A 13,165-nucleotide genomic window follows, 5' to 3' on the forward strand; every position below is an offset into this window, starting at 1 on the left:
TGGAATGCTTCCAAAAATTGCACTACAGCATGTAAAAATATAAATATAAGATCTGGCGGACTTGGCTGTATTAAATGGTTAATGAAACCTCTCACCGTTTCTTCCGCATCCTTGTCTGCAGATTGTGTGATACCAGAAAACACAAGGTTCTCAAGGTTATCTCTCATGCTACGGGCTTCCTGTCTCACTTACCTCTTCCTGTCTCACCTACCTCTCCCTTCTCACTTACATCTCCCCTTCTCACTTACCTCTACTAGGTTAATACTGTTGTATTAATACTGTTGTATTAACCTAGTAGTTTTTAACGATCAATCTTAATCAACTTAGTATTTAAACATCATACAAATGTTGTGTGAAAATCTGTGATGTGTTTTTAAGTGTGTTGAGTTTTAGTTTATTAAGATACCTATTATGGCAGCAGTGCAGCTGCTATTAGTGCTGAGGTCACAGAACTTTATACTTTGACAATGCTCTATAACAGCAAAAACACATAAATACCATAACAAAAACAGAAGCAGCCACGCAGATGCAACAACAAAACGAATCTTTAGAGCACAAATCGGGCTCCAGCGGGGTTAAGCATTAATAATATAACAATTATAAAACATAGCATTTAAAATAAACACCATTACTTTTAAGTTTAAGCAGGAATTCAATTTAAATTAACAACCTTCCTACCTGTGGTCAGAAGTCATGGCTTGTTTCCCTGGTTTCTTGTGTTAACTGGCAACACAATAAATTCCTTCCTAGGCTGATTTAAAACTTTTTTAATTGAAATGTGTCACTCAAACTTTGGTCTCTGGCCTGAAGGTCAGCAAAGCTTACTCCTCTACATAACTGGTGTTAGTTGTATTTTTTTTTTTAAACTGTTAGCATATACAGATGTTGGGAGTGTGTTTGGAGTGTGTGGTCTGTATGTTTTGCGAGGGAGCGCATCGCTGCTTCTCCTGAACCCTCCGTCTGCTGGTACATCGGACTCGGAAACCTAAATGACTGATTGTGCTTATATGCGGTCGCTGCTGTCACAATCCGGACCCTGACCAAATGACTGTGGAGGCTGGTTTTGTTGTTGCTCTGACGTCAGCGCAAGCTACAGAGAAGCTGACGGCATGAGTATAAAAAGCCGGCCGGTTTGAAGGCTGGGGCTTCGGTGCTTCAAGCTCTTGCTCCGCACCGGGTTGACAGCAGACTGCGAGGGAGGGCTGAGGGGATCAAGATGCAGTTTCTGACTCGCACTGCCATCGTTTCCCTTCAGCTGACTTTATTCAGCGCAGTGCATGGTAAGCGCTCCTACAGTAAATAAAGAAATACATGGAAATCTTACCATGCATTGGTAAGATTTTCTCTCTGTGTGTGTAGAAAATGATGCTTTGAAGCAGGTGTCTCAATCCAGCTGCATGCTTAGTGACGGAGACCAAGAAGTTTTTTCTTTTTTACTTTTTCTTTTGTGTTTAGTTTGTGTGTAGTTTCATTCGTGATCGTTTTTAATTGATCAAAAGTTGGCTATGCAATTTTGCTGTTTGTATGTACCGTAAACTCTTGTTCTACAAGTGCTTTCTTTCTGTCTTGTTTAGGTGCCAAATGGACATATGATGGTAAGTGTGACAATATTTTACACACAATTTGTAATATATATATATATGGTAAATAAAATATAAAAAGTTTGAATAATATAATAAAGTTTGTTTTTTGTTTTTTTTTTTGGCTTTGCGCTATCCAGTAAGAACTGATATAGAGAAAGCATTATTTTCGTATTGGCTCTTCATCAGTGTTTTAAGTGACAGTGTCAAACAGGAAGACAAAAGCGATGACAGTGTGGTAAACACCATGCACAGTCACCACTTTTGTCTGTGGCGAACAAAGTCGGACTCTACAATTATAACATTCATAAGTGGCTGGCTGCCTTTGTCTGGTGCCTTAAGCTTCATGGAGAGGGACTTCTTGAATCATGTCTATCTCTTACATAAACTACTCTTACTAAAACCTCTCGTCATTACGTTACACCATAAAAATGTCTGAATGTTAAAGCAAAATCTTTGCAGGTGAAGCAGTGAAAATTTATATAATTTGTCTTGACAGTTTTTTGTTTTTGTTTTTGTTTTCTGCACAAATCTTAAGCAATCTTTAGAAAAAAAAATCATTGATCAAGCCCTCTATCTTTAAAGGTTAACCAAACGGTGGAGGGATTCTTTACTTCTGGTTCTTTTGGGCTGAATAAGAAAATCCCCACTTCTCTGCTCAGTAATTTGTAGCAGAGAAAACTGCTACAAATTACAAAACTTTGACAGTTCCTGAAATATGCACAATATATAAATATACAAAAAATAGATAACATGGAATAACATAGATTAAATACTAAATGCCACATTATAGTAGTCAGCAGTCTATCTACTGGTAGCACTTTCTGCTGGTGGTGCTACAGCTGAGTCATATAAATTATCTCCACCTCAACACTCCACCCTCTGGCAAAGGACATACAATGAGTCTTTGCACGAGAATAAAATAAATGAGATTAACAATTACTGTTGTATTCCTCTCGCCCTGCTCTGCTACCAGTGTGATGTTGAGAGGATTGCTTAGAAAAGCTTGTTTAAATCTTCTATTTTAAGATTTGTTTTACGTAGAAATTACCCACAGTCATCTATGTTCTACCAAGTACTGCCTAGGGACCACCAAGGGCCACTAAACATCCTATATTAAAGGGCAGCCAGCATCAAAGTAAAGCACAAATGTTATGAATAGTGAGTAACAGAAAAAGTAAAATAAGAGCAATTTTCTTCTTAGTTAGAGAAGGTTTGCCTAGATTGAACTTGGAGCTTTTCATCAAACAAGTATTCAGTGATTTTGCAACTTTGCTTGACGACTTCTGGCATGTCATATACAGTCAATCCACATTTGTCTGAGAGGGAGGTTGGGGGCGGTCTTTCATATTTAACCATGGTCAGCTGGCATATGGTGAATGGTGAATCTTTTGATGAATGCTACACAGATAATGAATTAGCAGCAATTGTGCTGCCAAGACGAGAGCATACGCACAGCTTCTTCCATTTTGTCACAAATGTGACATTTCAAATTTGATGAAGTCCATTCATTGCAAACTATTAGCCTGACTTTCATGCTTGAAAAGCTCAGTGCATAGACTCTTACACTTAAAACATCACGCGATGAAAAGATGCACATTTAACAGCTTCCTGCTTTTCTTTTCAGTCCATTTTTTAAAATAATTTTTTCCCAATTTTTGTATTATTTTAAAGCATACTGTGCCTCGTGGCCTTGGAGGAAACATTTTTGAGAGTTACCCCCCTGACAAAAAAAAACTGAGGTCGCTTTGTAAACCGTATGACTCAATTGTAAATGTGGCCATTTTCGGTGTCTTGCACTTTATAGAAACCTCTCATTTGGAGAGAGACGGCATTCTCACTGCGTGGCGCTTCCTGCAAGAAGCAGCCTGGTTCTCTTTTCTCACTGCTTCAAAAAAAGCCCATAAGCAGAGCCGTACGCCTCCCTCCCACCATCTTGTTTATAGATAATAATAAGTCATTTAGACCAAAGATAAAACATTTATTACACACTAAAACAAACTCTAGCCCTCTTTGGAGCCACCCACTGTTCAGCCTCACACTGTGAGATGTTTGCCTGATAACATTAAACAGTTCGGTTTCTGAAAAATGTCCATGCTAATGTTTTCTGGTGAATCCACACTTTTAAAATTGAAATCTAGGTATTAGTACAAATTCAAATTCAAAAATTGCATAATGTAATAATGTTAATGTTGTTGCAGGACCCCAAGGACAGGACCACTGGTCCGAGCGTTATCCGTATTGTGGTGGAGCGTTACAGTCACCAATAGACTTTGAGTCAGGTCTGCTAAGGTTCGATCCCACTTTACGTCCAATTGAGGTTCAGAACTACAACCTGTCTCCAAATGAGCAGCTCACTCTTGGAAACAATGGACACTCTGGTGAGTATACATCAACTGTGTTATCCAAAGAATATGTAAGACGTGCAGTGCGATGTAAGATGTAATGTGCACTTACACTCATCACAAGTAAGACAGCTGTGTATCAAACTAAGCAAATATTTAAGTATGCCATGCTTTGTTTGGCCTGTAAATCTAAAACTTTTTCAAATCAAAGTGATGCGCTCGTCTATGCATTCATTAAAATGTCCACACATAAATGTGGAGACCTATTTTCTGGGTCAAACTTAGGAAAATGATAGGCAGATCTTTTTTCTTCATCTGCCACGGCAATTTTCTATAATCACCCTCTTATTATCTTAACTGTCTGGGAAAATATGACCAAAAACTACTCATCTGATCCGCCTCTGCTTGGACTGACGCATCTTAATGAAGGAAACCAGCTTAAATTTAATGTGCAATATTTATTTAGAACATAGCAAAGTGAAGTGAAACTATGCAATAAACTGTGCGCTGCAAAACTAGTTAGATACGTTTCTGTCATGTTCCTTTAAGCATCATGTAAAAACTGCTCCATTGGGAATTTTTGTGACAATCATGTATAGCTGAGGATGCATGTCATGTCTGCTGAATGTTGGTAAGGATGCATTGCTGTTATATCTGCATAACAAAACTGCTTTCCGCACACAGAATGCAAATAACACAGAAATGCTTATGTGTGCATACCTGATGGGTTGCAACACCACAAGCTGAGTGACATCATCAGTGTGATGTGTATTCCAAATGGGCTGACAAAGCGTTCGTCATGCACTGACGATCATGCGAAATGCACTCTGCGTCACCTGGCTACCCCACTTTGACAGCACAAGAGGGTGGGGATAGGGAGTGGTGGGAGGTTGGGGGTTGGGGATTTGGCATGCTGACTTCCTCAGTTTAGATAAAGCTCATGTTTTGTGATGGCCCAGTGTTTACTGGTGCAGTCATGACTCTTTATGTTGATGTATGCTTTCATTTGCTTTGATTCACAGTGCAGCTTTCGTTGTCCCCCATGATGTCTATCTCCAGCCTACATAACCAATACACTGCGGCTCAACTCCATTTCCACTGGGGCTCCGCCAGTCGGCCTGCAGGTTCTGAGCATACGGTGAACAATAAGCAGTATGCTGCAGAGGTAAACAATGCAAACTGCACTTGTCACTACCCAATACTGGCTCTAGAGATAGTGGTGCAAAGTGACTGAACACATTTGCACTACTTACACTACACTTAAGTACAAATTCAAGGTAGTTGTCCTAAAGTATTTCAATATCTTTGCAACTTTCTACATGTACATGTCAAATATTCGTTCTGGTTGGTTCATCAACTCATTCATTTCCTGTTAGGGTGAATGGTGTTAGGCAATAAGCTATACCATCATAATATCAGCTGCAAGTAATATGACTAAGATGCAGCTTTTCTGACCAAGCAGTAGTCTATCTCATTTTCTCCTTGACTCTACCAACTCTTAGTTACTGATTCATTCTGCCTTTTCTTTGCTACTGGTCTTCCTGCCAGCTCAACACTCTCAGTTGAGAGGTAGCTTCTCACCTCACTTCACCTTTGGCATGTTAGATTCCAGCAGAGCCTCACTGACTCTGACTTTCCATAGTCAATTATTGCAGAGTCTACCTTAGAATATAAAGCGCCTTGAGATGACTGTTGTTGTGATTTGTGATTGAATTGAATTGAATTGAATTGAATTGAATGAGAAAAGCAACCTTCAATTAATATGGATTAGGAGGAAGGTGGACTAAATGGAAGTAAACAGAACTGAAACAGAAGTTATAATCTTTAAATGAGAGAGCGGAGTGAGGTTATTAAATGTCACACAATATTCCTTCTGTCAGGATTTAAAGATAGGATTATCTGGCTCTGTTTATTTAAATAAGTCTTACCCTTATCTGCACTTAGAAGTGACAACTCTGGCTTCGAGCAAAGCATTAATACTTTGTGACTGAAACGTGTGACATTTGACTGGCAGGGGAATCGAAGCCACTGACACCCTTCAAAGATGATGTTGCTAAATATGAAATATGAAAAGCATCCGCATGTCACTGTTGTGGTTTGTTGAGACTGCTGCAAAGGGGTAGCTCACATCCATCTGTCAAATGTGTTGTTTCTATGCGCTGCCTATTTTAATGTGCAATCAAGTGTAAATTGAAATTATATGTATAAAAACTTTACACCCTCACTGCTAATATTACAGAGAACATAGATGATTCTTTTACCAAAATAAATCATTGGTTTACAGTCATCAAATCAGCATTTTTGGCATTTAGTTGCATATACTAAAAGTCAGAAAAAAGACATAGGTCAGTATCAGAATGTTCATTATTTTATGTTATGTAGTCTCTTGCTTCAGAAGGGTTTTAGAGGACTGTATGTACCAGGCTATTATATACTGTGGTTTTAAACCACTTCGCTAAATGAGTGGCTGTCTGTGCTATTTAATGTGTGAAGTCCTGTAAACAGGTTTTACACAATAGCTTCATGTATTTACTTTGGCACTTCAGGTAAAGAAGACGATTTGAAAGTCAAGTTTAAAGTAAAGTAGGTGAAAATGGGACACCGCTGTATATAATTTGGAATTATTTGGATTACAGTGGGGAGACTTAAACGACTGCTGAAACGACTGCAACCTGTGTTCTTTTTATGTGACCACGCTCCAGCTGCTGTGCAGCCACATTTAAGGTGCTGTGGTTTGACCTGAGTTTCTGTGTGGACACGTCGAAAACATGCGTCTTTTCAAGTCTCTCCAGACTCCAGAACCACAGTTCCTTGATGACATGTTGTTTTGGAGGCATGGCATGATGGGAAATTGAACATTTCCCTGAAATAGTGAAAAGGCCTTCCTTAATTCTCAAGACAGAGCAAAGTCTGTAAATAAAACTATATATTTGGCCAGAAGAGCTAAGAAGCCTTTGGGTTGTACAGAATATAGAATAACTTTCTGCTATAAGTAAGCTGGTGTAAAATATTTTCTTTTGGTATTTTCTTCCATAGAAGATTGTATTCAATGCTTTCTGAATACCTCCACTTATGTTCAACCCAACTAACATCTACTCTCTGCATTGAACAGCTATTATAAGTGTAAACGGTTGTCATTTAAATAAAAACAAAATAACATGGAGAGCAGAGACGTTATAATGACATGATATACCAACCTCCATGCTCGCCCAAAACTAAGTAATAGTCTGAACACAGGGTAGTAGTCTTAAAGTACTTTAAGGTTTATCACGGGGCTGTTGCAGTGATGCAGTGGTGTACATAACAATCTGGCAGTGTATGCGTCACTTTTTCCATGACCCCACCAAATCGCTGCTATTAGTACTGTGTCACAGATGGCTTGAGTTATAAAAATGAGAGTGATTTACATAAAATACCTTCTTGTTTTGTTTTTCTCCACAGGATCTTGACATATTGTTCTTTTTGTTCACAGTTGCATGTAGTGCATTACAATTCGGATAAGTATCCCAATATTTCCACTGCCGTGGACAAATCTGATGGCCTGGCTGTGCTGGGTGTGCTGGTTGAGGTGAGACCTTGTGGACAATGTTCTGTAATTTAGTTTTCTTCTGTAAAGTAGACCTAACATTTGATTATCTGTGTTTCTATAAAGGTTGGGATGTTCAATCCAGCTTTTGAACACATTCTGAAGTTCATAAATGGTATTAAATACAGAGGTAAGACCTGAGTGCTAGTTTTTTCTAAGTACTAATGTGGAGTAAACATAAGCCTATGCAAAACATAAGCTGTGGCTTTAGTTTGTGATTCTTTATCTAGGTTTGAGGTCTGAATCATTCATATGACAGTCATGGATTTTCCACTAGTGTCACCCAACAGCTGATTTCTGTTTTGTCATTCCGACTGTCAGATCAGAAAGTGAAGGTGCCTGGCTTCAACATCAGAGCTCTGCTGCCTACACGTTTGGATGAGTATTATCGCTACGACGGCTCACTGACGACTCCTCCGTGCTATCCGAGTGTCCTGTGGACAGTGTTCAGGAATCCCATAACAATTTCTCGCAAACAGGTGCTTCAGCAGCTGAAGTGAATTTTAACTAGGTTTAATATTAGAATAAGAAAGCAGATGCAAAAATTTTTGAGATGTGTCAGTGTGGCATCTTTCTCTCATTTAAACTTTATTGGTGTGGAAAAGCCTTTGTGCTAAACTTGCTTTTGTTTTTCTGTGCTTTATTTAGTTTCTGACCCTAGCAACAGCGCTCTACTCCTCAAATGCCCAGGACTCAGCCCCTATGCCGCTGAATAACAACTACAGGAAAACGCAGCCTGTTGACAGTCGGCTCATCTTGGTATCTTTCAAAGAACGTAAGTATGATCTACAAACATGGCTTGCTTTATTACCTGAGAATGGGTGAAAAGGTCACATAAGTGACATGGCTGCTGTGCTGCTTTAAAACAAAAGGCTGAAAGACATATTTGAATGAATTGAGGGCATTTATTCTGCTGCAGAGATTACAGCTGTCATGCTGGCTTTGGCTTGTATGGTGTCACCTGCTTGTGGCTGAGATTTGATGCTGATCATTTTTAAACTTGATTGAGCTTGATGAGCTTGTCTGGAAGTACGCCATCTTTTAAGGCATGTTGATTTAACCACTCCTCTGACATGCTGAAAACATCTGCAGCCCTTAAATTTGTCCCTAAAGTCTTACTTTTATGTGGTTGCCTGGTGTACCGCAATGTATGGTATTTAGGTCCATATTGTGTGGTATGAATGTGCATGGTTTCCTCAAAGCTTTCCACGCAGAGCTATGCTTTCCTAATGAGACGTGCTGTGACATGGCAGTGTGAAATCCCATGCTATGAGCTTTTCAGAAGCGCTAGTTAGCAGACAGTAGCTTGTGCTTTTACTGTATCGCTATGAGCAGCGCTGTTGCATGCTGGGCTTGAAGATCCGTCATCGTCCGAATGAGTATCCAGCTTGCGGGGATGTTTAACAACATTGGCTCTGTGTCTGATGCAGGCAGAGGACTGCATGGTACTCTTACAGTTACATCTCCGTTAACAAGGAAGCAAATCATACAGCAGCTACTGGTCGGCGACTTAGGAGACCTGGCTGATGAAGACCTGCATAAGCTCCTACCAAGTGGTTCAGAGAAACACCATGCTGGCAAGAAGAAAGACCTCAAAACCCAACAGAGTGAGAGACTGGCCAAATCCAAACAACAAACACTGAATCCATCCCTTTGGAAGAAAAGCCAGGCCAACCGCCATGTGGGAAAACTCGGGCTAGCAGAAAACACACTGAGCTACGTCTCACTGGAGCAGAGGGTTTCCCACCAGCTCAAACAGTCCCATGCTGAGAATCAGATGGTTCAGGCTCTCAGAGATGCAGTTTTCCCTGAGCTTAACCTAAAAAGCTACCTAGAGTGCAGGTCAGACTTAGCTCTCCCTACCATCAGGTATATTCTCCAGGGCCGGCCAACAGATGAGGCTACTGAGTTAAATCATTCCCTGACTAAAGCCATGATGAATCAAAGAAAGACTTCCACAGCATTGGAGAAAGACTTGCCAATGACACAATATAATGGTCATTCCACTGCTACGGTTTCCAGGAAACCACAAAGCCAGGGTTATCCACATCCTTGGCTTTTGCCTATGGAGTGGGAAGACTAGAAAGATGCTTGGCATTGTTGAAACTCACAGTGTGACTTTCTGTAGCAGAGATCAGTTGAGTGTCCCACAATGACAGCCAAATTTCCAAGCCACGCCCTGCATTCTTTTAACCAGTTTATGCTCTATGTATGTGATATTACAATTTTACTTTGCCATGTGTGCACATATTTGTAGTTTTCAGAAACTTTAACAGTTTTTCTTTGTCACAGATCTTGTTTGTTTGTTTTTTGCACAAAGTCAATTGGATGCAAAACCAGTGCCCAACAGTGACTGTCCTCGGTATAATGATAGGACTATCTCAGTGTGTATATTTTTGTCATGAAAATATATATATTATTTTTTTAATTTGTTAGTGCTTTTGGTATCTTTGCCCACGTTTGCCTGGCTGAGCAATGCTTTTCAATAAACTATAAAAAATGACAAATTTCTTGTGTGAAAATCTTTATGTGTCAACTTGTACGACTAGGAGATGTCAAGGACCATTTAAAGTGTTTTACCGGATGCCAAGCTCAGTCCTATAGTATGGTAGTTCTGGAGCCATGCTAGTAATTATTGTCTTACACAATGTAGAAATGTGGCTAAACCAAAAGAATTTCTTTTGAGCTAACATGATTTTCAGATCTTTGCAGGGTAACCGAAGCTTTTTACATTTCACTTCTATATTTATATAGACTAATTAAGCATTAAAGGTTTTCAGTTCCACATCTATGAACAGAATTAGATGCTTAAATAGAAGAAATTACAGCAAGTTATTAGACTACATTATGTTTATTTTGCATGTCACGAAAAAGAAGTGTGTACTTTGTAGATTCTGCACCTAACTATCTAGAGGAGGATTAAACAAGTAGTCAAATCAAAATGTTGAGGGTTAACTAGTTGAGATAAAGTTTTAGACTGAGCTTGTGTATTTAAAATTCTGACTTGATCCAGGTCACAGCACAGATGATTTCTTCTTTTTCCTTGAGCTGGTCCCAAAAGGGAACCACTACACACCCTCTGTATGTCCTCCTCCACCACATCCATGAATATTCTCTATGGTCGATCTCCTTTCCTCCTGTCTGGCATCTTCAGCATCCATTGTCAAATATATCCACTATCCCTCCTCTGCACATGTCCAAGCCATCTCAGCCTTTTCTCTCTGACTTTGTCTCCAAACCACTCAACCTGACCTGTCCCTCTGATGTAATTATTTGTAATCCTACCCATCCTGGTCACTCCTAGCGAATTTTACCGTCTTCAACTCAGCCATGTCCAGCTCTGCCCTCTGTCTTTTTAAGGATACCACTGTTTCCATACAACACATCATGGCAGACCTCACTACCATTTTTGTAAAACTTCCCTTTCAATCTTGCGTCCTTGTGTCACAAATCATCTCAGACACTTGTCTCCACCCACTCCACCACCCTGCCTGCATTCTGTTCTCCACCTCTTTTCCACACTGCCCATTGCTTTTTGTATGGCTGACCCCAGGTATTTATACTCATCCACCTTCCCTTTTCCATGCATCTTCACCATTGCACCTGTCTCACCGTCATTCACAGATGACTCATTTATACAATATATACATTTTTCAAGTGGGTCAGCGGTGTGCGGCAGAAATTTAAGAGGAACTAAAATTCCTATATCGTGTCATGAGAGTGTCTGTTTCTCCTATGAAAACCACTGAAATTTAATTATTTTCCCTCTATTATCAGTCATGGGTCACTCTTTCACTATTTTATATCTGAGTTAAAATCTGTTAAAATGCATTTTCACTATTTCTCTCTCTCTCTCTCTCTGTTACTCAGACGACCTCTCTTGGATAAACACTGGTACGTTGCATCAGACTCAGTAAACAATTTAATTAAGACTTGTGAAATCATGTTACGCCACACAATGTGGATGTTTTGTAATAATAATTTATAAATTATTTTCATATTTCTTAGCTCACTAAACACAAGTCTAAAAGTAAAGACTTATTATTAAGACTTACTAAGTATTGATTTCTGTTCATTTATGATGTGTCACATGAAAATTCAAGTTTATAATTAATCCTCTGAAATATGAACAAACCCCATTAGAAATTATTATTTATCAATAATTGCCACTTATGACAAAATATATATTTATGCTGCTCTGCAGGTTTACTGGTTCCCATACTGGTGAGCTGTACACTGGGGCTTGTTTTCATTATCACCTTGATGTGCTGCATATTAAGGCAAAAAAGGTAGGTAAAGGGCAAAATCACAGAAAACATCCCTTACATAACAATAACTTACTGTATACGTTTTGTTTTTTAACTAAACCACATCTGCTCTGCTTGATTATTTCCATTCCTCAAACAATGTTGTCAAGGCGCTCAAACCTGGTTTGCCCCACACTAAATATCTAAATACAACAAGAATTTGACTGGCTTTTTATATGACTGGATTTGGAGCCTGGAATATAAAGTACACAACACTATGTAAATTTGACACATTGAGACAGATTACTTTAATTGACAATCAAATATAGAGTTTAAAAGTCCAGGAGTTGATAGTGGTTGTGCCCTCGTTAAATTTATTTTATAGGTGGGAAACGTGTGTGCATTCACTTGTGCCGCTCTTAGTCACTCCTTGGCAGTGTGACAACACATGAATCATAAACCCATTTTTATGCACTTATAGTTTTATATAAACAACTAGTAGGACACTAGAGATTTTTTATGGGGTTACTTTGTAACTTATTATGTAATTTTTGTGATACATAGTTACAAATACATGAAAATGATCAACCTAGAAAAACAAGCATGTAGAATTTTATGTCTCGTCAATTTATTACTAGAGGAAGTAATGTTATAGCTGGTTTTAAATTCTAATAACTTCCACACTGATATCTGAGTATACTACTGCATTCATACTTTTAGATATGGAAAAAAAATATTAGTTTAAATATGTAAGGACAGGTTAGTAATAACCAGAGGGGTGAAATGGGCCGACGTATCTACAGCACTTTTCTTGCTGACCACTCAAAGCAGTTAAAATTAAACTTAAATATGTTCATACAGCACTTTATTCTTTGGGTTTTTAATCACTTTCTATACCTCAAATCACCAATTAATCTAAGGTGCATATCTTTGGACTGTGAAAATAATACCAAAGTATCTTGGGAAAATCTGACCACACACAGGAACAACATGGAAGCGCCACACAGCCTGCAACTATCCAGGATATTCAAACCGAGGACCTTATTGTTGTGAGGCTCAGCAGTGCTGACAATGCCTTTCAAAATACATAAATGCATACTTTTGGAGATTAAAGGCTATGTCACAGTGTCATTCCAAATTACATCCTGGAAGGGATTGAAAGGTGTTTAACGTTACATCTTTGTCTAAATGCTCCCCCCATCATTTCTTACACCTCACTGGTAACTATAACTGTGTTTCTTTAAAGCACAGTATCACCTGTTGTTTTTTAGAGCTGCTGCTGAACAAGACAAAGGCATGCATGTTGGATACAATACTGGAGACAAGGACGAGTATGGCTCAAGAGTATAACTCCTTGTTCTGAATCACACTTCAAAGGAACTCAGAAACTTCAACATCCTTAAGACT

General features: G+C 39.0%; 1 protein-coding gene across 1 annotated transcript; it reads left to right on the forward strand.

Annotated features, from left to right (window-relative positions):
* Window positions 1–1,123: 1,123 nt before the first annotated feature.
* Window positions 1,124–10,012, forward strand: ca12 (carbonic anhydrase XII). The gene is made up of 9 exons (XM_031747508.2): window positions 1,124–1,280; window positions 1,575–1,595; window positions 3,782–3,961; window positions 4,948–5,090; window positions 7,398–7,493; window positions 7,578–7,641; window positions 7,833–7,990; window positions 8,160–8,286; window positions 8,942–10,012. Exons 1-9 carry the CDS (start codon window positions 1,217–1,219, stop codon window positions 9,592–9,594), a joined length of 1,506 nt encoding a protein of 501 aa, XP_031603368.1. The 5' UTR covers window positions 1,124–1,216; the 3' UTR covers window positions 9,595–10,012.
* Window positions 10,013–13,165: the final 3,153 nt, after the last annotated feature.

The sequence above is a fragment of the Oreochromis aureus genome, linkage group 7, assembly GCF_013358895.1.
Source record: "Oreochromis aureus strain Israel breed Guangdong linkage group 7, ZZ_aureus, whole genome shotgun sequence".
In the NCBI taxonomy this organism is placed as follows: domain Eukaryota; kingdom Metazoa; phylum Chordata; class Actinopteri; order Cichliformes; family Cichlidae; genus Oreochromis; species Oreochromis aureus.